The sequence below is a fragment of the Lichenostomus cassidix genome, chromosome 1 (genome assembly GCF_008360975.1).
Source record: "Lichenostomus cassidix isolate B80296 chromosome 1, HeHo_3.0, whole genome shotgun sequence".
NCBI classification, from domain to species: domain Eukaryota; kingdom Metazoa; phylum Chordata; class Aves; order Passeriformes; family Meliphagidae; genus Lichenostomus; species Lichenostomus cassidix.
The window spans coordinates 37811087-37839083 of NC_139479.1; the positions used below are offsets into that span (position 1 = coordinate 37811087).

The 27997-nt window shown below is 36.1% G+C and overlaps 1 protein-coding gene across 2 annotated transcripts in view; it reads left to right on the plus strand.

Annotated features, from left to right (window-relative positions):
- Positions 1-27997, plus strand: part of NALCN (sodium leak channel, non-selective) — a 222673-nt gene that overhangs the window by 28105 nt on the left and 166571 nt on the right. For both annotated transcript variants that reach the window (XM_085056984.1, XM_085056992.1), the window contains exons 4-7: positions 253-336; positions 1886-2025; positions 2849-2977; positions 20860-21014. In XM_085056984.1, coding sequence (XP_084913110.1) covers positions 253-336; positions 1886-2025; positions 2849-2977; positions 20860-21014 — 508 coding nt within the window. The remainder of the gene's footprint in view (positions 1-252; positions 337-1885; positions 2026-2848; positions 2978-20859; positions 21015-27997) is intronic.

A 27997-nucleotide genomic window follows, 5' to 3' on the forward strand; every position in this document is an offset into this window, starting at 1 on the left:
TTACAGCAAAGTCTCTATGTTCTTTTGGACAACAACTTAGAAGTACCATATAAGAATGAAGTTAGTATTTATTCACCCAGAAGATGTGTACATATGTTTCCAGCATATTCTAATCCAGATACTAGGCTTTTGGAGTCTTTCAAAAATGGCCTTTTAAAAGTGTTTCTTCTCATTCCAAGAGCTCTTGCTTATGATATTTGTAAATTCTGACAGTAAAACAACAATTAACCTCTTAGCTTTCCTTTCTTATAGGGTGACAGCTCTTATGTAAAGGATCGTTGGTGTGTGTTTGATGGATTCATGGTCTTTTGTCTTTGGGTATCACTGGTTTTACAGGTAATCATTTCACTTCCTTTTCAATTAATAATTCCTTAATTGTGAAAAATACATAGCACAACCAAATAAATGTGAGTTGTGGAAGTAGAGTTGCACATGGATCAAATTGTTTTAAAAAATGTGGAATTCAACAGGCTTAAAATTGCACATTGCAGCGTATCTGCATTAGTAGTAGCATTTGTCTTGATTATTTTTTCTTATTTATTCTGACGTTTGTTAACTTAAACCCTGTGCAGTCAAAAGGAGAAAGAAGGATCTTCAGAGAGTCATTTCTGTCTTACTCCACATAAAAGTTTTGCTCGTTTCTTCCCAGTGAGTCTAATAGGATTCCATGGTTACTAGCTCAGGCACGTAAAGGAAGAATTATTCCAATGGTAGGTGTTTGCCATATTGTAGGTGTAATGGTAGTGAGTGGAATGGTTTCATGCAATGTCATTTACACCTAACAAAACATTTTCCAAAATTCAAGTTAAAACACAATGGAAAAGCCCCCACATTTGGAAACAGATTAATAATTTTTTATAAAGAAGGAAACTTGGACATACTGCAGAAAATTACAGTGTTAAGGTATAGGTCAAATTGTGTTGTGCAAATCAATCAGTCCTTAACCTTAGCCAGTTTTCTGGGTAAGAACAGGTTGAAAACTCTGACATTGAGCCTGCAATAGCATAAGGATTGTAAAAGTTCTGCAGTGATTGCTGTTAGGTACTTACACATTTCTGACAAATTTAAGACACATTGTAATTTTCTGCCTTTTACACAGGGGAGACTTTGGTACACCTTGTACACATGCAGAATGAAGGTAGATCATTACAGATGAGCACTGTACATTACCCAGTTTATGCATTGCCGGGTTCCCCCTCCATTTTCTTAGTACTTTGAGCGAGTGTTAAATCAAGCAGTTACTCTCCAAGAGTGAGAGACAAGGATTAAAACAAGACATTTTCACCCAATCATTCAGCTAAATACTCTTTATGGAGTGCATAACCTGACTGTGCGTTGAGGAAATGGTTCTCGGTTCTGTGCCTTGGCTGAAATTTGTGTTGTAAGTGGGGTCTAGGAGAAGATGATATACAGTTTTGTCATGCACTTGGAATTGAACAGAGAATTTGTAAGCATGTTGCGACGTATAATGCAATCTGTGTACATATTCTTTTATATCATAGTAAAAACCTTAGTGCTGTGCAGTGTTAACAAATACTGATTTACATATTTGGAAGTACATATTAATAACTTTTAACAGTGTTGTGGGAAAGGTGTGGGGTAGGACCAGCACAGAAACAGGCAGTTGACACAGCATTGCACATTCCCCTTGAGTTGGTTGAGACTCAAACATTATGAACATGGGCAGAGTATGTTTTTTGAATTTCATTAGGATCAATTAGAAGTGGATTAAAGTATTTATATGTTTGAAATAAACTGTAAAATGAAGCAAGAGAAGATTGAAAATGAACATAAAAATATGTATTATTAATTTAAAAAGTTTTTTAAGTGAACACAAGTGCAGGACAGGGTCATCAAGAGAAACTACTGATTCTTTTCCTTGTAGGTGTTTGAAATAGCTGAAATAGTTGACCAAATGTCACCTTGGGGCATGTTACGGATTCCACGACCACTCATTATGATTCGAGCATTCCGGATATATTTTCGTTTTGAGCTGCCAAGAACTAGGATAACAAATATCTTGAAGTAAGTAAGGCTGTTGTCTGAAAAATAACAGAGATTATTTCAGTTTTGACTAAGAAGACTGACTGTGTGGTCAATCAATGACCCTTCAGGCTTAATGGGCATTTTCCTCCTGAGTTTTAGTTCTGGCCAAAATATTCTTGCTGTTTTCCGTATTTAAAGAATCATCAAGTTTTGTAGAAAATGATCAGAACTTTCAAATGTTTAAATAAATTTCAAAGTATTTTGCTAATAACTGTAGCCTGCAATTTTCAACCAATGGCAATAAATTCTGTTCCATTAATATGACCATTTAATAATCAAGGTGAATACACTTAGGAGGGTAATATTTGTAAATAACAATACATGAGCACATGCCCTAACCATTCCAGTTACAAGTGCGCATGTATTGGTGTGTATACAGAGATGCAAATAAACACATGTAAGTATGCTTGGTACAGCATGTAATGGCAAAAAACATGTAATGGTAATGTGAAAGAGGTTTTTGGTCTTTATTCAGTGTCAAGGTTATTTTAGCACTGTGTCTTGTCTGTATAAGTCATTAAATACTGTTTTACAGAAGCCAGATTTTATGCATTTTATTTGGGTATTTCTGGACCACCCTTTGCAGTTTGCAACTGGTTTAATTACCTTAACTTAAGGGTTTAGAAAAAAATCACAGCCCCTTTTTCTATTCATGCACAGAGTGAGAGAACAGTTTTAAGGACAAATTTTCTGCAGGATGAAATACTGCTTTCTTTGTATGAGCATATTTTCTATTCTAGAGATTTTCAGAGGAGGCTTCACATTGCTTGTGCTTTCAGTGACCTGTTTTTCTTTTTGCCAGGCGTTCTGGAGAGCAAATATGGAGTGTTTCAATTTTCCTTCTGTTCTTTCTTCTGCTGTATGGGATCCTGGGAGTGCAGATGTTTGGAACTTTTACATACCATTGTGTGACTGATGACACACAGCCAGGGTGAGTTCACCTGTGCAGGCATGACGTAGGGCTGTTCTTTCATTGCATATGTGTTATTTTAGTTGGCATCAGTACATGTAAAATGGACTTAATTGATTAAAAGGAGTCCAGGAAAATACACCAAGGCAAACTGGGGAAACAAAAACATAAAGAATTATGCAAAATACCAATTTTAACCACGACAGAGAGATTACAGTTCATGGCATTTGGCTACAGTCTGATTTAGGGAGCTGAGTGACTGTGTATGTTGGGTGGGGCAGGGAGGTGAGAGACCAGGAAAACAGAGAGGACTTTAAGAGCAGCATTGCCACTTGTGGCTTATCTGGGTCACTGATGATTCATCACCTTTTGCACTCTTCTATCTTTTCCTAGAATGTCTTTTTATGGGACCAGACCTATAGAACTCCTAAAATCACAGAATAGTTTGGGCTGGAAGGGACCTTTAAAGGTCATCTAGTCCAACCTCCCTGCAATGATCTTCATTGGGATCACTGGGGACATCTTCAACTAGACCAGGTTGCTCAGAGCACCTGTCCAACCTGACGTTGTATGTTTCCAGGGATGTAGCATCCACCACATCTCTGGGCAACCTGTTACAGTATCTCAGGCCCTTTCTGAATTAAGAGTTCACTGTGACCTGATGCTTAGATTCAAAGACCCTTTTGTGCCAGCCTTTGCAAAATACAGGTGATAAATATTTTATGCTGATAATCGAGTATACATCCCATTTTTGATTCAACATGTACTTAACCACAAGATTACCTCAAAATACAGTATAGCCTCTTGTCACTGGGATGGCTCATAAAATCACAGATAAAATGCTTACATGTCCTGCTGAATTGTGGGCTTGACTGTGTCCTTGAGTCCCATTACATTGTGAGAGTCTATTTCTTTCTTTGGTCCCTGTTCCTTTGGATAGGGAGATGTTTGCTCTAAAGCTGGGGCCTTTGTTTTAGTCAAAATGGGATGCTTTTATTCCTGTATTGAATTTGTAAGAACATAAAATTAATAGAGTAAGCATTGTAAGAAAGCAAAACACCAGTTAATCTGCTACTGAGCTGAACAAAAAGTCTGATGATTGAAAAACTATGTTAAAGCTTTTCCTAAACTGTAACCTAAGACTATCAAATATTAAAATTAGAAGCGACAGATACAAAAAAGGTTATAAAATTATTGAAGAATATGCTAGACCAAATACCAAAATATGGTATTTTGTTACATTTTAAAAGCTTACTTTGGGACATTTTCTTAATTATTTAATAAAAAATATAGTAAAATATGGAGCTGATCTTCATATACTTCATGCACATGAGTTCTTTAATTCTAGCTTTTCCTCTCTTCTTTAAGAGAAAATCTTTATGGGACAGATTTTTTGATGGTTTCCCTTAGACATGGGGAAAAATTCTTTGTAAAAAATTTGTTTGTGGTAATGAGAAGATCTGTAATTCTGTGAGTTACAGAATGTTGTTTGGAAAAACAGTAAGTGGAATACACAACACAGGAAAGATTGAGCATCATGTAATTTCTTGTGTCACTGAATACAACTTTTCTTTGAAATCAGAAGAAAAAGATGAAATGTGGCAAAATATTGTTTCCCAAATGGAAAATTAATTTTTTATCTATAAGGCTGCCCATAAAGATTTTGGCTAATTTTTTCTGCATGTGTTGGGTTGCTCTCTGAATATCGCATTATTATTAAAAATTTTAAAAAAGGTATACAGAAATCTAATTTAAGTTCCTTTTAAGGTACCTGGGATAGGCACCTTTCGCAAGCAGTTAATCAACTTTTGCCATCACCAAACCAGACTTAAAACATTCAATGACTCCCAGGATTGTATATGACAACTACAGTTACATTGGACGTTGTTTTTCTCCCTGGAAGTGCTCCACCATTTAATCTGATGAATGATGTTCATCCAAAGTACAACATACTTTTTTCTTTGTTGCTTGACGTGTGGATGGACGTACCTCAGTTTTGGCATACTGCTCATTCCCACTCTGAAAACACTGATTTTCTCTTCTGCCATGTGCATCATTATGTATTGTGAAGACTTACATTTATTTGATCCTTTTTTAAATTTTGAGGAATGCAGTGTGGAAGATCAGGGTGGAATAAGGGTGTGCCTACTTCATGTAGGTCAGGGCTGACCTTCCTGGAGATATCTGGAGAATTTATAATTCCCACCATTGGCTAGGAAAACAAATATAGAGAAAGAAATAACAGTTCTGGTACAAAAAAAAATTAACAATATGGGCAGATATTGGTCCAAAATAGAAAGAAGGGGACATGTCACTTCTGAATCCAGGGAAGTTTATTAAGTGGGATTTAATAGAGCACAAAAGCATCAAAATTCCCTTGCCAAATTTCACTTTCTCTTTAAGGTTTGGTCTCTCAACTTTATAATTAGGATTAAACATTCCTCTCAGAGGTTGAGTCTGTCTGTCTGTCTCTGTTTCAGGTGGCTCAGTTCCAGGCAATGGAGAGTGGCCAAAGTCAGCTGTACTTTTGTCCTTAAATAACTTCATAGTCTTTAATGAGCCACAGCTGTAAATTTTCAGTATTTCTGCACACCAGATCATGGGCTCCTGTGTCAAGATTAGAAAAATGAAAAGCATCCAATTAGCAGCCACCTTTGAGAACTTAAATTTTAGGTGATTTGCCTCTTATTATGCAGAATTCCATGGCAAGCAACAAGGGTAAAATCTTATTTTTGTGGTCAAGACTTCATCTATTTCTGACATTTTAGAAATCGTTCTTTTTAAGTCTACTGCCTTATGAATTATTATGAGAGTGTCAAGTGTCTTTTGAAAATGGTGTCTTAAAATCTTCCTATTCTTTTTTATTTGAAAGGACATGGCATCCTCATCAGACACTTATTGCCTCTTTGACTGCTGCATGTTCTTTTATCTTTCCATCCTTCTCAATGCCCACACTGTCTGACCTCCTGCCTCTCCACCTCCTCAGTCATTTTCTGATGTTAACTCAAACAAACAGAAGTACTGAAGTGAGCTAACCACAGTCTGAGTTTTCATTCTGTCTGAGAAGTCAGCGGAATCTGACTTCTTACAGAGGCTGAAAAGTTTATTTTTGCTTGAAAATAAGTAATTTTTTTCCTTCATTCTTACAATCATTTTCCCTATATGGAACATTGTCTCCTTAGGCAATTTTATTACTCATTATTCCTTCATGATCATGACTTATCTTTTTTCAACTATGCTTTAACAGCTTTTTCCTGATGATTTCTCCAACCAATACTTCTGTCAATAAGTGGTATATACAGGGATTTCCTTAGTATGGATCTTTTTAGTTGCTTAAAAGATGGTGTGGTTGGAATATAATTTATATATAATCCAATTATCATGCTAAATCTACAGATTATAAACAGAGTTTTTTTGTTATACCTGAGATTAATTTCAAAGAGATAAACAATATAAGGTGAAAATAGTTTTGTTCCCTGATCTACTGTAATTTACTCTTGGTGAGTATACAATATACATACCTACAGTATACTAAAGGTACTTTCACAAGGACAAGAGAGAGAAATTTTTTCCAAACATTGCTGTGTCTGTTAGAATATTTTAAATATCCTCACACAGTAGCTACTTAGTGCTTTCTTTATTTTTATTCCCAAGATATGTTTGACTACACAAGAATGATTCCAAAGCACATGATCGGTTTATATTTATTCCACAACAGTAATCTTTTCTTTTGTAAATCTCAGTCTGCACTGGAGCTAAGGGAAAGGAAGCCTTATCAAAGAGAAAAATCTAATATGGCTAACTGCCATAAATTGTAATACCTATTTCTTTTCCCAAAGTTATTGTTTAAGGCTTTTGGTTTTTTAACACTTTTGATAAGGTATAGGCTGAATATTTCTGTAGACTGCCTTGTCTGCCTTGTCACCATGGCAGTCAATTTAAAATCCATCTTTGCAATGTTTCTTGTTTGAAGCAGGAGATGCCCAGGAAAACAGATAAGAAAAATAATTACTGAGTAATAGAAAGATCTAAGAGGCTCCTGGTCATCTTTCCATCTGTCTATGGATAGGCCCTGAAAATGTCAGAAAACAGCTTCAAAGACTCTGGAGCTGAAAGTTCACCACAATATCTAATAGAGGAAATAAATACAATTAAAAGGAACAAAAGGAATTTGAGATACTGGCTTACATCAGCAGTGGGAAAGTAAGAATGAGTAATCAGGTTTCTGAGAAAGGAAAGAAATCAAAGACCAAGCTCAAAAAATCAATATAACAGGACTTCTTTAACAGAGCACTTCAATTTATTGATTTTAGTGAACAACCAGAACTGTTTTAATATTGTCTTTGGGATTTATTCACAATCTCTCTTACTGGTAACATGTCTCTAATCTAAACTCCTCAGGGACAAGAGGAATGGGAAAAATCTTACTTTTCCAGGCCTGATGTTGTTTAGACCCCAAGCAAAACCAATTAAAATGCAGTCAAAAAGGGAAGTAACTCAGTTTAAATGGAATCCTGACAAGAGAGTGGAAGAGGGTGCTAATGTGGTGACAAGTACTGGTGCCCAGGGGAAGGAGTCTTCAGGAGTTGGGATCTCATCACTTTCAGAGGGCATGTGATTTCTGAGCAGAAATCCTATTTTTTATTAAAATTGTTGTACAGACAGCTATCCAAAGAAATTACAGTGTTGATTCACTTAACACAGATTTTACAGTGTTTTTGTTTATCCAGCTCAGTTTTAAACAAAAAGGCGACCAATTAATGATGGTCTAGGAAGGAGTGATGAGAACCCAATTCCCTCAGCTCCTGGTGGCTCAGTAATGACATGTACTTGTCTGTATTAAGATTTGGAGCCATTTAGGTTTACACAATATCCTGTCTCAGTGCAGATATCGAAGCTGATTGAGTTTCTTCTCAGGTTGTGTACCTTTATGGGATTTTTTTGGGGGGAATGGAAACTTTGAGTAAAATGGAGTAGATTTTATAGATTATTGGGAAATTTGCTCACTATAAATACAAGAATTTGAATAACATAACTGCCTTATCTCCTCTTTGCTGTGAGGAAAATTTTATATTTAGCCACAAGATTTTTACTTGATAATTGCTGTACAGAAATAAGGCCTGGTGAGTACTTAGTTTTCCACAGGAAACCTGCAGGAGGCCAGGATGCCAGAAGTCATAACATCCTCCAGTGTATCACAAAATGGAGGGAAAGACCAGACATCCCCAGAAAACCAGAATCCCGAGAGTGATCTCCACTGAGTCTGCCTGATAGGTGATTGGGTAGTGTTTGATGTGTTAAATGTAAAGGAAGCTGGAAAAGTTCTGTTCTTTATTTTGGAAGAAGAAACCAGGCAACTAATAGAGAATGCTGTGGATGTCCTGACATTCACAGGTTAGACAGCAGTTATTGCTGAGCAGTACATTTAACTTGAAATGCTGTGCAAAAGAGTCACTTCTAGATGTGCAGACATTTATAAGGAATATTGAGAAGGAAATTTTAAAAGATATCTGTTTCCATGATGTTTTAGATCTGTTTCCATGAGTGATCTACTTCATATACTGTTGTGAAAACCAGGTGGCTGCTTTCAGTTTTGTATTTTTTACTGGAAGTGAAATATGATGCCTAAATTTGATTCTTCTCCTAATCCTTTGGATTAAAGGAATTCCATAAAGCCTGGGAAATGCTGGAATATTCATCCAGATATATTTGTGAGCAGACTGAAGCTATCATCTCAGCTATTTTATTATTTCTGAGAACTTGTGGAGGGTGGGTGGGAAGCAGGAAAACAGAAGTTTTAAAAAAGGAGGAAGGGATAAGAGACAGGATAAGAAAAGCCAGGGAATTATTTCTGGAATACTGTAAGCTTAACTTCTATCCCTGAAAGAATTCTGTGGTAAATAAACAAACAAAAAAATTGTAAGCAATTGGAAGAAAACAAATGAGTAGGACCTAATATGGATTTGTAAAGAATAAACCATGTCAAACAAATATAATTGCCTATGGCAGGATAACAGCCATGTGAATTGGAGAGAAGAGTGGATGTCATATTTCTTTAGAAAGGCTTTGTAGAAGTCTCACAGGACATTCTTGTAAGCTGGTGGGAGAAACATGGTTAAGGTGAAAAAAATCATAGAATAGGTTCAAAACTGCTTTAAAAACATGCTCAGTGAGATGGTATTAGTGTCAGAACAGAAAGAGTGGGAATCCACATAAGTCTGCCATATGCTTGTTGGAGTTTTATTAACATCCTGCATGGTGGCACATAGAATACATTTATCCTTACTAAGGATGATGTGAGGTTGGGAAGGACTGCACATGTTTCAGATGGCAAGATTAGAATAAAAATTATCTTGAACAATTAACAACATGCTCTGAAAAGTTGGATGAAAGGCAGCAGGAACAATATACTGCACTTAGGAAAAACCAGGCGTACAAATACATAGTGAGTGACATGGAAAAAGTAGTTCTTAATAAAGTGATTTAGGAGCATGATGGAGGAAGAGAGATCAACAGTGTTGTGCTCTTGTAAAAATATATAATTGAAGTATCATACAACATACAGGCATCATCTGGAGAGAGTCTAAAGGAGGCAAATACATCTAGAGAGAGCAGAGCTGACAAAGAGAGTTCAGCAGGTAACTTAAAAAAAAAATAGTGCACATATCACAGGTTTTGAATGGATAAGCACTTTTGCACAGAGTAAAGGAATCTGGCCTCTCTGTACTTCTACTAGAATAAGAAGTACATGTATGAAATTTCAGGACGAAAATTTCATGTTAGATAGGGTATTAGGAAATATGATTGTAGCGGTAGGGATAAAGTTGCACCTGTTTGTTTCTTAGAGGCTCTCAGTTTCACTCCTGAGGTTCTTTGAAACAGGCTGTGGGAACTTCTTTTGGGAAAGGTGGAAACAGACTGGGGCAGAGACCTATATTTAATGTCCTGTTGAGTGTTCATATCCAAACTTATTTTTCTGTGATTTCTTGTGGTCCTTCTTGACACAACAGAAAGTCAGGTATTGTTATCCTGGGCGTCTGAAGAGCTGTTTGCCTTTGCGACATCTCTTCTAAAGGGAGACACATAGGGAGTGAGGAGGATTGTGGATGCAGGAGTAGAACAATCATACATAAGGATAGGAGTGAGAGAGTGGCTTCCTGCAGTTTAAATTGTTTTCTTTCCCTTTATGTACAAACTTTGGAGTAGGGCCTATTCTGGAATGTTCCAACTTCATTTTTATCCTATCCCACATGGAATATCCAAACCTCCCACCAAAATATGCTTCTTACTATCAGAAGTGTTATTATTAATTTTTGGGTTCCAGTAATGTAAAATATGTTTACAAGGCAGCAGGAGCAAGAGTTACTACCTGTTACAGTTTGGTCTTTTGTGCTATCTGCCTCTTTTCTTGATTGCCATGGAAATTGCCCAGCGGCAATATTAAAACTACAATCCAGACCAATTTATTGTACACCTTCTACCTGGCAGGTTAATGAGAAGGGCTTTTCAGCTGATATTTGAAAGGACAAAGCTTTGGTTACAGACTTTCAAGGCCTCATTTAGTTTTTCTTTAGACCAGGAGGTAGCCTGTAGGCTTGAAGGCTAGACCAGTTTGGGATTTTACATTTGGGTCTCTTAGAAACACAGCAATATTTCAGATCACTGAAAAAATTATTTGACCTTACTGTAGGTATGCAGCTGCATATTTTAATGATACTGCTCTCTGTAATGCCCTTACAGAGAAGCCCTTTCACCAGCTAAAACAGCAATCCAGTTTTGGCAGTAAGTCTTCCTGCCTACCTAGAGTAGCAGTCATGCTATCAAATGGAGATATCAAGCTGCTTTCTCCCAGGTAAAGTGAGAGCTGTGACAGATGGGCCCAGCCAGGTGGCCAGTCACCAAATGCTAAATAGTTCCCTTTTGGAGCTAGCTGAATGATGTTGAAATTTTTTTCTTAGGTGCTCAGTAGTAGCAGCCCCTTCTGCTGGGCTAAGTGACATCTCCTGCCATTTCAGATGTTAGTGACTGGTATGTGTAAGTGCATTTGATGAAGGCATCCTGGGTATGGTCTTGACACTTTGCAACACAAGCTGTAGGAAGGAATTTGTTTTGCATGCAGTTAATATTTGGATTCAGGACAGTGTTTTTTATCATGCCGAAGATTACCCTGTCTTGTGCCTAAGGAAAAAGTCTAGAGGGATAACTGCATGGTGCAGTGGTCCTAAGAAAGAGTCAGGAAAACCTCCCCCACTCACTGGTCGTAGCTAACTCTGTTGTGTGGGTGATGCATACCTTAGAAGATATCTTTCTGTACTTCATCTAGAGAAGTCTGATGTGTAACCTTAGGGGTTTTTTAAGTGGTATTGAATATACTTAAAAATCAACTTGGATACAGTCTTCAGCTTATATTTTTTCATACATTTCAGTTCATAACTTTTCAATTTAAAAGATAAGAGACATGTCATTTACTCTTTCTTTTAAATTCTCTAAATAAATACTATCTTGGATTGTTATAGTACTACATGTATCAGATCACTTCAACTTGTAAATAAGTCTAATTTAATATACCTCAGTGACATGCAGATTCATACAAGCTGGCTAGATTTGATTTTAACTCTTCCTGTTTATTTCCTGTATATTAGCACTTAGAATGACAGCCTCCGTTGGTGTGTGAATGCCATTAATTCATGTTGTTTTGATTCCTATGAAACAAGTTTTGCATTAGCATACATATCATGCAATTGCCATTTGAGTTCAGCTCCCTCATGACGGATTGTTGCAGTCACAAAAATGGGGTGTCATAGAGTTGTTATGTCATGTGGAATTTGATGGAATTTCAAAATAATATTGTTTGTGCATGCTATCTTATAAACAAATACATACTGGAAGTTCTGAAATTTTCTTTTTTAAGCTTTGCTTTCTAGTGCCTGGATGTACATTTCAGCACTGTTCATAGGAAACAGTTCTTCTTTTACTCATTTTTCTGTGGTGAACTTCAGTGACTTTTTTACTTTGAAGGGTAATGGCTGAGTGATTTGAATTTAATTTCCTCTAATGCTAGTAACAAGTGATCAAATCAATAGCTTGTTAAATTTATTGAGTAGCAGCAACCATCCTGTGCTCATTTGGGCAATGAAACCATTGCCTTTGTGTACATAAGTGATCTGCCATGAGTACAGAATCATCTGATTTTGTTGTTAGGACCTGTGCTAGGAAACTAAATGCCTTGAATTTCCTCTCTGGCTGTCAGAGAGAGAAAGGTGTCTCGAGCGCGTGGATGAACTCACTGACCTTGAACCTCTGGAGATGTATTTCTCAGTCTCTGTCTTCACTGCCTAAAATGAGGTAAGATAAGTCAGGACATCAGAGCTCCAGTCTTTACTTGTGGAGCTTCTAGAGGTTCAGCGAAGAGGTGTTGGACCTTTGAATTTTTCATCCTGAAGTGTGAGATAAGGTTGGTGGCTTAATCTGAATCTGTTCAAAATTCCTGTGCAGTGAGTAGCAATAGAATGAATATCAAAGGTACATTTTGTAGACCCTGACATAGGTCACATATGAAATGAAAAAATACTACAGTCAAAATCAAATCTAACTAACCTCACTCCATATTGCTGCCTCATGTAATAGGCAGTCTGACGTAATGATGCCTTCTTACTGAGTATGGGTGGGAGAAGAAAGTAAGACCATTACTTTTCTAAATTTGTTGAATAAACATGTAAACAATTTTCTTCCTATAAAATTGGCCAAAAGAATAAGAATCTCCACGTTCTGTCCACAAAATCCAACTTAGATACTACAGGATTGTGAAAACTTGCAATAAAACCCCCAATACTAATGCCTGCAACTGAGCAAATAAATAGTGAATAAAAGTTCTAAACTGAATTGCAAGGTATAAAAAACACCATATGCCTTGGGAAAAATTACTGAAAGAAAATATATTAGCATCAGAAAAATATTACAGTATCTATATATTGAATTTAAAATAGAAGGTAACTATTACATCATGTAGTCATACTCAATTTGTTTCACTTCTATGGAACATTATAGCTTGTGTCTGACTCCAGTGTATCTCCTAGGTGTGTATCCATTCTTGACTAGTTTGCAGAATAACAGTCATAAGCAAGGGAACTTTTTACTTCTTACAAAAACCATTTCACTGTAAAAAAAATGTTCCAAATTCATCACTTTAATTTGTCTGGCTTCAACTGTTAGCTTTTGATTCTTGTTATACTTTTTAATGCCAGATTACCAAGACCTTTAATTCTTAGTATTTTCTCTGTGTGAATCCACTTACAACAATTGAAGCACCTTTCAATATGCTTTTTAATAAACTAACATTATTTAGCTCTTTAGGTCTTTTACTGCAAACCATGTTAATCAGTGTTCTCATTTTCACTTTTTTTCTATGATTTCTTCAGTTTTTCAAATATTAAACTGTGATCAAAAATATGTATGAAATATTAATCTTAATTTGTGTGAATGTCATACAGAGAGGAACATCAATTCATTATTACTTTGTGCGTATAGTCTGGGAAACCACTAACTTTTTCTTGCCACGATTTTATTTGGATCAATATGACAGAACGCCTTATTATATCCCCTCATCTCAAACTTTTATGTGGCGTCTGTATTCTATCATACAGTATTTCCATCCTCTTATCCCTTTTAATCTATAGGCCACAGGTTGTAAGATTTGCTTTCAGTGATCCTACCATTATAACTTTGCATTTGGCTGTATTAAAGCACATTTTGGTTTGTTGTATCAAGGTAACCAAGTAATTCTGATAACCTGTTAGAATGCCTTGTTCGTGTTGTTATTTATGTTTCTATTCTTAATTTTATATGTTTCTCCCTCATTGATTCTGGCAGATCATGATGATCGTTTCACTGGCAAGAATTTTTTTGACATGTCATTTAATCAGTTTTCAGCCCATTTAGCTAGTGCTTTATTGATATTATATAGTGCCAACTTTTTAATCAGTCATGTGTTACTGAATGAATTGCTTTACAATGTCTAAGCTAGGCAATTCTATCTGACAAATCTGTAATCTTATAAAAATCATGTTACTGTGATGAGAATTATTTTCTCTAAATCCATTCTGGCTGCCACTTATTATATTAATGTTCTTTCCTCTACCAATTAGACATTTTATCAGCTTGCTCTTTCTTTTGTCTTTGTTGATATCAGGCTAAGCAGTTGGGCTGCTTGTTCCTTAAAAATTAATGGCACATTAGCATTCTTCCGGAATTTCCCTGCTATTTCAAGATTTATTAAAAATTAATGGAAGAGATGCCCTCAGTTATTTGGGCTTGTTGACTTGAATATAATTATCCCCAGCAGATGCTGTCTGATATTCTCTTCAGTTACTAATTCTTGATTAGTAGAACTTGTGTTTGCCAAGCTAAAATATAAAATATGAAATGTTGCCAAAGCTTAAGCTTTGTGTTTATATTTTTTGTAAAACCATAAGTCCTTAAGCATGCCTTATATTATCTGTTAATGTGATAAAAATAATGAATAGATATAAGAGAAAATCTGTTACCAGAAAGGGTTGAAAGCTTTATAGTTATAATTACAGATATAATTATCAGAAACATTAAATATGGATGAAGTTTACACACTTACAGTTTAAAAGATAACACAGATTTTGTTGTTGGATTAAAAACAGGAAACTGGCTCTGTAAGTATGGTACATGATGACTTTAGATTTAAATTTGACTAAAAGTAAAACATAACATTTAAAAATTACCCTTGGTAATGCTAGGATTATGAAATATGAGAGGAAGAATTGTGCCTAGACAAATCTGTACTCCTTAAACCAGAGGAATACTCTCTGAAATTTCTTTGATGATGGCCAGTGATTTTGGATACCACTGTTACTGGATTCTCTAGAGCCTCTAAGGACTCCACCAGCAGCATGGTTCTAAGTTGCAATATCTTTGTGCATGAGATCTATCAGTAGAACTCAACTGCAGTATGGTGCCATGTCACTGAAGTTAACAATTATATATGTGTCTAACTTCAGTGACAGGAGAGTTTGCTCACACTGAGTGCACTTTGAAAAAATTATGCTCAATCATAATGATAAACTACTACTGCAAATTTTAGAAATATCAATATCAGTGATTTTTTTGTTAATATTGTCCCTGTGAAGCTGAGGTCATAATGGGGTAATAATTATGAAAATGGTAAATAGAAAACTTCATGATAGAAACAAAGCTGTTACAATTATTATAGCACAATATTATTATTCTAACAATTGTGCAGGAGCAGCTGTTATTGTTAGGTCTGTAAAAAGAGCACTAGTATAGGGAAGCAGTCTAGGAACCATCTGTTAATAGCAGTTGTAGGTTCAGCGTTTCCCACAGGAGGAAATGGACTTGATTGGGTGAGCACAGTAAGAATTAAGATACGGCTTTGGGAAGAAGAGACACATTTAAAAGGAAATTTGCCTAGGTGCTTAATTCTTTTCACTAAGCAACAAATAAACTGCAACCTTTCTCCATTTCATTTTTTTACAAGGAATCAGGTTAAAAAGCAAGCAATTTTCCATCTAGGCTTCCTGTCTTTCAAGTTTCCAGAGTTTCTGCAAGCAAATGTAACTTGGAATACTAAAAAATTTTTTAATATTTTTGACTATTTAATGATATCAGCAGGTGTATAGTAGTTGCCATGAACTATCTGACCTTTTAAGAGGATAAATTCTAATTAAAAAATTTGTTTAAAACTTCCCTTCTGCACAATGGTATAATATTGTCATAAGAATCTTAATCACAGATTTTCTCATTTTTATTGGAATAAAATTACAGCCATTAATTTTTGTTATGCCATGAGTATTTTTTTTCTTTTTAATTCTATAAATTATCTTCTTTAAGGAAAGTCTTTTGATTGGAGAACAAGGTTATGTGCTCTAAAACTGGCTGGTGGTGTAAGGGGAGAACAAACTAAGGCTGATGACTTGGCTGATCATAGCAGTGCCTTTTTTTTAATTTTAAGTGTTTTTAACTTGATGGGGTTACCCATGTGGAGGCATTTGGTGTTAGTGATGTATCCAAGACACTCAAGTAGGACACAGGGCTCTCAGAGATCTGCAACATCCTAGATCAGCATCTAAATTTAAAGAGGACTACCATGAGGCATCCCAAAGGCACCAGTAATCAGTGTGAGGAAAACAAAATTGAGTTACAAGTCTTGGCTATTTGCATGGACTCAGTTGTGGGAGGGAGCTTTAAACCTAGAATGTGAAGTGTTGGTGACTAAACAACTTGTTCTGCATTTGATGTGAAAATCTGTTCTTTTGTATGATTCAAAAAGGAATTTGTGAAAAAGAAGCTTTTATTTGCTACCCTAGGAATTAGCATTTGCTATATTAGATTTGTGACCTGAGAGGTTCTGTTATCATCAATATACATCTATACATATTTTGCTTTTATATTTTGTTGTTTCAAAAAAGGCACCAAAACGTTGTTAAAATCAAAATGCCCATGACATTGCTGACCTTACTTTCCCACTATGAATTAATCTTGTCAATTACATCTCATTTCATAAAATGCTGATATAAGATAGAATTAAAAGCTTTAAAAATAAGTTCATGGACTATAAATAGTTGTGTAGAATTGTGCAGTGGTTTCATGGTAGTAGACGACCCTGATTTTCAGAAAAAAGAAATTAATTAGATATCTTTGACCTATATATGTAAGAGAGCAATGTATTAATATTCATCAGATAACTTGTCTAAAGTCAATGTAGAGACACAGTATTACTTGATCAGAAGGCATTTACTGAGAGATCCTAGCCCAACATCCATTTTATTTGAGCTTCAGGAACAACTTTCTGTGTACCATGGAATTCTCTGGATTTATTTTAAGTTTATGGCTAGAGTCTCACCAGCTTGTTGCTTTTCCCATGTTTTCTGGCAATATGGCAAAGCAGAAGCTTTTTTTTCTGAAATATATGGGACTGGATTTTTTTTTCCAGAATTGCATGTTCAGAATTAGACATCTAGCAGAAGAAAAAACTATAAATTCTTGATATCTAAAAGAAAAATTTCCTATCAATCATCTGATCTAAGCTTATTTCTGTATTAGTACTTTCTATACAGCAGTGTCCATTTTGTGTTTAGGTTCTATCACTTTCTGAATTCATTACTTGACATTAAATCACACTTGTTGAGAATAACCTTTAAAGTCTTCAGAACTGCATTATCTTTCTCTTTTCTCAAAGGTTTTTGTTATCCTTCATCATATGCTTGGTGTGATTTTGATAAAGCTGGGTTCATAAGGTCTCCCAGGTCCCTAATGAAAATGGATAGCGCAGAACACAGAGCCAATTCCTCTGACACCCCAGTTAATGTATTGCTCCCTCTTTGGAAGCTGCACAGTTGCTACTTATTTGCTTTGTGATCTACCAGCCATTTTTTTATGTCTGCTATGGTATTTTTAACGTGCAGTAGCTCTTCAGTCAGCAGCTGGGCAGTGCCTGGTTTTGTACAGGGATAGACATAGGGCTCCTTTTAACAAATATAGAAAATTCTTCAGCTCCAGCTTAGTCATTTTTACTTACTAACTTCTTTACCTAATCAACAATTTGAAATTATTTTTTATTGCCTTATCAATAAATATATTCCTTAGGTTTTGTTTGTTTGGATTTTATAAAATTTTCTTGATCTGGAAACTACATGAATAGCTTGCTAATTTTGAATGGCTTTCTAGGGATATCTTAGAAAATTAATAGAATACCACAATAAATTAAAAAAAAATTTTTTTCCTCGTTTCTATTTTCAGCAGAGAACATCAGGCTAACAGAAAACAGGAAGGTAGACGCTACCTTGGTAATTTGTCTCTTAAGGTGTCAAAACCTCTCTTTGAAGAACTATTCTAATAAGGAGAAGATGCTAAAAGAGAGATTGTTCTCACATAAATACATGGTGGTTGAAAGACCAGTTTTGTAACAACAGATGCCATGGTAAACAGGCACTGTTCTCCCAAGAGACATCAATTCAGGGTCTTCCAGTGGTGTACATAAGTATGTATGTAGTCACAATATTCTTCAAGCATTTAAGAACAAGTCAGAGTAACAGTCTTGAGACTTTTGCAACAACCTTGTTATTGAAGGATGCCTATCAAACAATGTGGAGTTAATTATCTTCTTCTGCATCCTTGGAATTCCTGTGGAGAACTAATTTCTTAGCTCACCTGTTGGGTTGATGCTGCACTCCATAGACATTGAATATTCTGCACAGAAATATTCAGTTGGTCTACTGAGATGAATTATTTCTTGTTCATAAATTTATCCAGGCACCCTTTTCAGCAAGACATTTGAACATATTGCCTAATTGAACTTTTGAGATGCTTAAAACTAGCTATGTGCTGAATCAGTATCTCAGTACTTAATTGATATTGAATATGGCCTATGAAGGAACAAAACCATTTAAATCATCTTATATTGAAAACGTGTGGTAATATTCTAGTCACTTCTAGATATGTAATATTCTCTAGTCCATGTGTACAAGTCTGTGCTTATATACTGTCTTGAGGCAGAACACAATTTGGAAGTGTAATCCAAGTTACAGTGATCCAAAAAGTCCTGTATCTGTACATGTACTGTAAGCAGAGATTCTTCCTTTTTAGCCTAAATCTATTCAATGCATTGACACAGCTTTTTTTTCTCATTTTCCTTTAGAAGGATGTTAAATTAAAAAATATCTAGGTGCAAATGAAGCACTTAAAATGAATGCTTTGCTTTGCAGTGATTGAGCCAGCAATGCTTTTAATACTATGCCCTCATCCTGTTGGCTCTTGGGATTTGAGGGATTTTCTCATGCAAACCATAATGTGAAATTCATTAGCTACCAGTAACTGAGGTTCTGAATCTGCCTGAGCCAATGAATTAATTTTAATTTCTAAAAATACATGTAGAATACTGTTTTACGTTAATCCTATGTATTATAATGGCTTTTGGATGACAGTATCATAAATCTAACATAAAGCATACAACTGGGCATGAATTAGCATCTTCTAGTTTAAAGGAATTAGGGTGCACAGATTAATTTTTGAATACAAGTGACATGTGCTGAGCATGTTTACAAAAGTGAAACGAATACACATATGCTTTTGTATCTGTCTGTCTTTTTAGTTATGCACATTGCTAAATTTTAGGGTGTTCTTTAAAACTCCTTCTGGAACTGCACATGTCTGTGTGTGCATCCATGTATTCATATATGTCTCTCTGGTGTCAAAAAGAAATGACTACAGGATAGATGCAACAATAGTTATTTCTCTGCATTTATAATTAACTAGGAAAAATTTTGTAGGAAGCTTTGATTTCCCGCTGTCAGATTTCAACTAATGTATTGCTAGTCCATGCGGTGCATAAAAGCAATAAAAGTAAAGTAATTAGAACTTCTGTTCACCCAATTTTGTTGTCAAAATGCATCCGTGAGTTAGATTAAAGGAAAAGGACTTTCAGAAGAACGATAAGATGCTAATTATACTAAAGGGCAGGCTGAAAAGTTTCACATTTTCTCTGGACAAGCAAGATTAATTAAAATTATGTATTCTAAGACACTAGTTGAAGCCTCAGGTAATAGGGATGAATACTACAATTTTTTTTTTTTTTGGTATCTTTTCAGCAAATAATTTTGGGTGTTTTTATGTCAAAAGTCTTTGCTGTAACAAGGAAATCGAAATCAACCTGAACATGAATGGAAAATGCTATTGACTGTTTTTTTTCTCAGTCCAGAACTGTATTAGCTTTTCAATTCTGAGTTGAAATTGCCCTAGGACTGAACCAAAAATCAGGATTTTCATATGCTGGAGGAGAGAATAAAAGGAGGGAGAAAAACAGGTGTTGCTTAGCTGTGTGCCCATTCAGCTGAGTTGGAGCCTTGTTTGTTCTTGTCTTTGAAGAAGATAGATAACCCACTTAGATATCCAATTTTTATGTGTACATGCCAAAGGCATATATTAAGTAGAAGAGAGAGCAACAAACTTGTCTACTTGTCTTCCCTCTCCTTTTAGCTTCTATGGCCCTTAATGCTGAGCCTATCTAAATTTTCATTGTGGTCCAGTGTGACAGCCTCCAGCACCTCAACCACATCTGCCAGCAAAACTGGGAAAACAAGTGATGCTCAGCCTCTGACAACAGTAAAAAATGATCAACACTGTGACATGGTGTTGGTGCACTGGCCCTTGTGTCTTATCTTTCTATTTTAAAATGTTACAGTCACTAACCCAAATCAGTTTGAACCACTTCAAACTTTTTCACCTCTTCTACAAAATCGTTACTGGACTCACGTAGAAGTGAATCAGATATGTTTCAGTCACAGCAGTGCCTAGATACTAATTGCACTACAAATGTTATGGTTTGACTTCTTTCCTGTGACCCTTCATCCTTGGTGGAAACCTGGCCTGACCAAGTTACAAGAAGCTGAATACATACTCAGGTGACTGACAAGTCATCCACAACGATCCTTTTAAAGGCTGTCAAAGCAAGCACAGGTAATGCCTTTGTAAGTCAAAGTCATAGTGTTGATTGCAGGTGAACACACTTTCATGATCTGCAAAGAAGCCTGAAATATTGTGTCCAAATTGAATTAAAGAGCAGTGGAAGCAGCTGAATGTTAACTCTTCCATTTCTTGGAGTGTCCATTTTTATGGGGTCTCTAGGCATTAGTATGAAATTTCTGCTTTTGGTATCTGTACTGCCATTACATAAGTTTTAGGAGAGTGTAAGCTTGCCCTTTACAGTAAGTGCTTAATTAATGAAAATAGTGTATACCAAAGAACATCAGATAGTAAAAATAACAGCTGATGAACTTTTCACTTTAGTCCTCTCACTTTCAAATATTTCGTTTTGCTGTGGGCTGAGTTTATGTAACAACTTAATTTTGTATTTTCCACAGAAATGTAACCTGGAATAATTTAGCTATCCCAGACACCCACTGTTCCAGAGAGCTAGAAGAAGGTTACCAGTGCCCGCCTGGATTTAAATGCATGGACCTTGAAGATCTGGGACTAAGCAGGCAAGAGCTGGGCTACAGTGGCTTTAATGAGATAGGTCTGTCCTATTGGTAAAATCCATTTCAGTATCCATTTAAAAATGTTTTTGAAATGAATGGAACAGATAGTTCATGTCTGTGCAGAAAAGACATCAAGTGCAATCAGTATTCTACTGAAGTGGAGCACATGCCAGAAAGAGAAACTGTACTATTTGTTTTGCAGTTATGATATATTTTTACATTGACTGGGATCCCAGGATTTAAATAACTTTAAAACAATACCTTTATAAAGGAGTCAACTGTTGATTATCACCAGTATACAATGACTAATTTCTCTGTTTTATTTTTGATTCATTTTAGAGTATAAAATTCCTTCTGTTTGTTTAATTTTAGTAGTAATTCCCATGCAAAAAAACCCCACCCAGAATTACTTTGATAATTATCTTGTTACTAGGGAGAAGGTGGGAGGAAAAATGATATTGTCTATCTGTGGCAATCTTGATCCAAACTGTGTAAATTTGAACATCAGCCAGACAAATGATTGAGAGTCAGGCAGATTTTGCAATACAGGTGCAATTTGCATTCTGTGCAAAATAATGCAATTACCAGGAGAATACATCCTCTGACAGCTGCAATGTGTTGTGCCATCTCCATAAGGAAATCAGTGTAGAACACAAAATCAGTAAAGGTGGCAAGAGCATGGGCAGCTGTGGCAAGATCCATATCCAAATGGAAAATATGCAGTTACTCTGTCAGAACATTGTGGTTATCTCACATTTATTTAACAGACAGAGGTCTAACAGGAGCCTGCAGCTGTAAATTTTCATTTCAGAAAAGGTAGGGAAGTACCTTCAGATGATAGAGCATACCCACAGGCTGAATTCTTTCTGATGCATCCCTTTGAGTCTGCTAAGCTTTTTTTTTTTGTTTGTTTTTTTCCCTGGCTTGAGCTCCAGCCTGTTATCCTGGCCTCAGCTGAATTTGAAAGTAATGAAAAGGTTTAATGACTGCAATCCAAAAAGTTTTTTTGAGTACTGAAAGCCTTTACAGCTGAAACTGCTTCGGTTGGTTCCTGAATATTCAGGTTGCTAAATATACACAATGAGCCAGAGTTACAAGAAAGTCTCAGAGTCCTGCTACAGCAAGTACTCTGTGATACCAAATAATTTCTGAACAAAACCTGCCATTTATGTCCTTTCTTTTTTCTTGTGAGAAAGGGAGAAAAATCTGATTTCCCCCTGTGAGTCAGAAGGGTACCATTTGTACCAGTACTGCTAGATGAATATCACTATTGATAGTACCAAATTTTATATAAATTTTTTGTTCTGTAGATCTAAAAGTATAATCCTTTCTGATGTCTTAGTGAACCTTCGGATTTACTGCCATGGCTGGATGAACATGGGTTGAGTTCACACTAGAACCTAAAACCACCCACAGTTAAGTTCTGTAGTTCCAGGTAGTTTGGGAGAGGTGGGTGAGATAGATGCATTGCCAGAATAATTAGGCCTCAGATTGCAATCACTCTTCTTATCTTGACATGTGAAATTATTTGTGGCACTGAAGGGTGTTGTTCTAGCTGCCTGCCTGGTCACCAGGGAAAAGTACTTGCAATGTCTTAGACAAGCTTCAATGGGTAGAAGAGTTGAATGAGACCCCAAGTGCTTAATAAAGGAGACCAGTTTGTTTTTAATGATGGGGGCAGGTTGGCAAAGACAGGTGAAGCAATTTGTTGATGGATGCTTTCAAAACTGGTCAAAAAAACAGGACTGAAACTCTGGTCTCCTGAGTTACAGTCCTATGCGTCATCAATATATATTTCTGAGTGTTGCATTTTAAAGGTCAGAGATTGCTAACAGACCTTGGAGACTTTTAATTGATAAATTGTTTTTGTCTAGAAATATGTAACCAGGATATAACACCTCTCAGTACAGTAGCCAGAAGTTAAATTGAATCTCAATTGAAGGCTGATTATTTAACTTTAAAATACTGGGTAAGACAAAGAAGCTTTCCCAAAAATGTTTAATAAGCTTCCTCAAATTAGAAGTGTTATAAACATGATTATAATCAGCAAGTTTATCAATATTTTATAAATATCCATTTTGTGATATACCTTTGCATATTAACAGGTAAGTAATGAAATAAATATATTTTCTGAGTAATTATACCATTTTATTGTACATTCATTGGTATTTCATTTGCAGATGTTGTGATGCAGCCTGTCCTGTTGGATCCTGAAATCTATCATTAGAAAAATCACAAGAGCATAGCAGTCTGGCAGCTACTGTGTAATTAGTTACTCTTAATTTGTGGCATAAAAGTACAAGCTATGAATATTTGAATTTGATAATTTCTGTTCTTTTTCTTCTCTTGAAAGAAAAAAGGAGGGATTTTTACAATTTTATTACTGGGTGAAGACCAAGCTGTCCTAATCAGATAAAAGTTAATAGAGTTTTTAATACTGTGAATATGCCAACTAGGTAGCTTCATATTTGGAAAATACCTTGATTTTAGCCATACCCTGCTCCCACTCTTATAAATAGCTTTGACTTTAAAGGATGAAAATTGGAAAGATGATAGTGTAAGTTTTGATACTTATTTAAATAAATAAAATATATTTATTTCCAAAGTTTTGTATTTTTAGTTTTGAGGTGTTCTGTTTATCTGTTTTATGTAGGTTTCCATGCAAGTGTGTATGTATTGTTTAAGGAAAAGCATAGTTATAGACTACTGATAAGTGTGGTTTGAAGCCATCTTGTGAAAATAATTTAGGCTGTCTCCTTCTGATGATAAGCAGACTTCATAATCTTTCCAGGAAACTTATTGTGTTGCTTCATTTCCTGTCCTCTTAGGAAGATTTTCCTAAACTATAACCTAAATCTTTCTTCTTTATGCAATTTAAGATCATAATTTCTCACCTTATTCACTATTGGCGTAGACAAAACCTTAATATAAAGCTTTTTTGCATCTTTCATTATGCCTTCCATATGGCTCTAAATGCTTCAGTCTTTTGCTATAAGACTTATATTTCATACCTTAAATTCGTCTTACTGTCCTTCTCTAGACCTTCTCTGGCTGATTTACCACTTTGTTGAAATGCACTACTGTCAGAATACCCCAGTAGAACCATTATTTTATGTGGGTTTAAGTTCTGTTACAACTTCCGCATCCCAGTGAGATGTTTTCCATTTTCAGAACAGCATGTTGCGGGTGATTCATGTTTTTCTGATTTATTACAGCCCTTGTGTCCTACTGAAAGAGTTGCCATCACTGTTTCTCATCCTTTATTTGTTTACTTACTTCTTTTTAAGTGTAAACCCTTGCGTTTGTCTCTGTTGAGTAGCATACTTCCTTTTGTTTTTCCAGACTGTTTCTTCAATTTGCAAGATCTTCTGGAGTTTTAATTCTTTCCTCCTGATTACTTGCCCTGCCTTCTAGCTTACTTTTACCTGAAATTAGATGAGTATCATTTATTTTCTATCAGCCTGATCAAGAGTGAAAAAATAAATAGAAATAGACCAAGATTAGTCTCTGGAACTTTGTTTGACAGTCTTCCTTTCTGACAGTGTTCAGGACACCTAACAAATAGTTTTATACCCATCACAGAGCAGTGTGACCTAGCCATATTCCTGTGTGTTGTCATGGTGAAACAATGTTAAAAGCCTTTAAAAGCCTTTTAAAATATGTAGACCATCAAGTATTTCCTTTCTCTTTACAAAACCTTCCTCCATTCTACATTTGTACAACAAAATCATATAGGAAGATTTGTGCCATAGCTTCTCAAGTGCCTGTGCCCTTTAATATGTATAACATGATACTTACATCAGATGTTTGTGAAGATCATTTTTCCAACAGGGGCCACATCAGCCCCTGTAATCTACAGCTAATGCCTCTGTTCTTCAGAGTACATATTTCCAGATTGCACGTAGAATGAAATAAACACTAATTAGTATTGCTAACTTTCCCACTCTAATCTCTAAGGAGTAAAGTCACTAAAAGCTGGGAAAGTTCTTTCTGGCAGTACCTCTGGAAAAGTTATAAGCAAAAGTCACAGAGGTCTATTTCATACCTGTTCACGAAACTGAAGAATTAATGAAACAAGAACCAATTAGCTAAGCTCCCAGTACCCAAAATCCTTTCGTGTGTGAAGTTCTGAAATGGGGGGAAGGAATAGTAAGGAAAGAATAAGATCCCCCTCTAGGTGAGTTGACTTCAACTGTTTCAGGTTCCACCTGAGGGGAGGCTACAGGAAGTTCCTGCTTTCCGTAGTAAATTGCTCATGAACTCAGCAGAAGCCCCAGTACTCTTTCCAATAGTTTGACAGTTTGACACAGAACTTGACTTCTTAAGTAGGTGTTGTTCTTGCACACTGTGAGCTTTAATATAAAATTGAATCTTTTATTCTTCAGGATGCCTGAAAGATTTTTTGAACACTACCTGTGTGGCTGAGTGGAAGTAAGAGAAAGGATATGAATGAAAAGCTTGGCTGGCTGTGTGGATGTGGGTAGCAAGGATAGTCAATTCCTTACTATTGACTATTCTTCTGTGGTACTGCAAAGCTCTTCTATTTCTTGGAATTCTTAGCTGGTTTTGATTCAGGCTTCTGTAAAAAGGTTGATGTTTTCTTCATCTTAGAACAGCCTTCAGACTTGTCTCCCACTGAGAGCATCAGATACATTCACAGCTGGCCTGTTTCGTCTTTCTGATTTTATTCTTTTCTTCTTTGTATTTTTCCTATCTGTGTTTTGTTTCATAGGGTGTAGCTGAGAGCATGACAGTATTATCAAGTGTGTAAAAAAAGTTGAACTAAACACTGAGAAAAATTAATTTTTTTTCTGAACACACACCCCTAATTGTAAAAATTATAAGTAATTTGATTGTATTTGTTTAAGTATTTTCATCTGATACAACTAAAAAGCATAAATATAATTGTTGAATTAAATAAGAACATAAAAATCTTGGGCATTAGAGGGCTATCTCACTGTTTACCTGCATGTGGATCTACCTTTAGTCAATATTTAACATGGCAGTAGCTGCTGTCAGGGCCACACTAAGGATGTTGGCAGAGCTGTCTATGTGGGTGCTGTTGAAAAGGGTGCCTCATAGATGCAAATGTGCCAGAATCCTCATTGGTTTTGGATCCTGTACAGATTTCCTCCTTACCTGTACTTTCCACACAGTACAGAGCCTTTTGCATTCAGGTTTTTGTAACATCAGCTAGTAATCATTCCACATGCCTCATGGGTGCAATCATCTGCAATCACCTACAGGTGTACACTTGCAGCTACATCACTGATTTTACTCTTCATGTAATTCTAGAGAAGGTTTTTTCATTATTTACAGTGCTGCATATTACTGCAAATAGTCTCAAAAGGAAAAGGAAGTCCCAAATAAAGATGCCTAAATGTTTAAAAATATTCAACAAAGTAAGCAAGAGAAGTTTTAGGCCATGAGAGATCATTCTGAAAGGAGATGATAGTGAAAAGTATTGCAAGGGTTTTTATCAGCCTCCCAACATTCCTCCTTCCTCCCTGCACTGCTCTTTCACACAATCACGTCTCCTGAATGAAGCTGGTACCACTTTGCAAAGACATAGATGGCCAGAAATGCAGATCAGCATCACCACCACGGCCCAAATCCCTTGACTCAGAGTCATTTGGTATCTGGGATAATAGAAAGGAATGAGGGGATGTAATTGTTTAGTCAGAACCTCCATTTAATTGTACTCACTAAAGGCTGAAAGGTTGAGCTCTTATGAAATAAGCACTGGTTCAATAATGATTTCATCAAAGCTTTTGATCAGATTCCTTTAATCTATGGATGATATGTATTCTTGATACACGTATTGAGTCTTCATGCTCTGTTTATCCTAGCATGTATATCATAGTATTAAATACTTTGATAAACAGGTCTTAGTCCACTAATGCAGCTCTTTGATTCAGGCACTTTCATGTACAGTCTAGTAAGAAGCCCTTCATCCACGACTTTGACCTGTGGAGTCTACATGTGGTAACATGACAAGTGATAGTGATGTTAATGTGTGAAGGTGTTCGAATGTAATGAAGGAAGCCATTCAGTCTGTCTAGTAATAAAACACATATTTTCTAAATGTGAGCCAAAATGACTCAAAGCATGCTCCATTAGTCCATTGACCGAGAAACCACTAGAAATCCTTACTTCAAAAATGGTGATAGATTTTTTTTTCCACTGTAATTCCTTCCTAGGCCTTGCAGACAGAGAGGAATAGGGCCCTGACACCAGCTGAGGCACTGTTGTTGATAATTCTCCACTCAGGGAATTTCACTTACTTGTTTTACTGCCGATTAACATAGTATAATCACTAATTCAGGTATTAACAACTAAGGAAGGCAAACAGTTAAGAGACACTTAGGGAAAATGCCTTTTCCCCTTTGCCTGTCTCACCTGCAGTCCTCTCCTCCCAATGTCCTAGTCCCCACTCCTCTGCTCTTGCAGTATCTAAAGTGGGGAGTGGTTCAGGAATCTGGAGTAGATGCATAATACTTTACTTTTTTTTTTGCTACCCCTTCTTTCTTTCTTTTCAGCTGCTGCTTCTTCCTTATTAAACTTCTCTGCTCCGGAATGGATTTAGCCATGGGCTGCAGCTCCTTAACAGCTGTCCCTGCTCTGGAGTGTCCCCTACTACCAAAAGCCTACCTGATATGCCCACTGAAGGCACCCAAATAAACTTAGACATGACAACCACCTTTACGTAGGCGCCTTCCGAAGGTTAGACAGGATTTTGGTGAGCACAGAGGAGCAAAGAAAACAGTCTGTAGGCCCTGTGCAGGTGAGAACAGTTTGAAGTCTCATCTTAGGAAATAATCCTAGTTACGAGGGATGGAAATGCTGTGAGGAGTGAAACATGGCTACGTAAGTAAGGTTAAAAAGTTCACTTTTTTCCTTGGAGATAATGAACAAATTGACAGTGAGTCAACTAACAAATCCCTCTTTGAGCGTAAAGCACTATACTATTTTCGCTGGTTTCAGCTTCTTAAGGACATGGTTACAAGGCCACATTTAATTT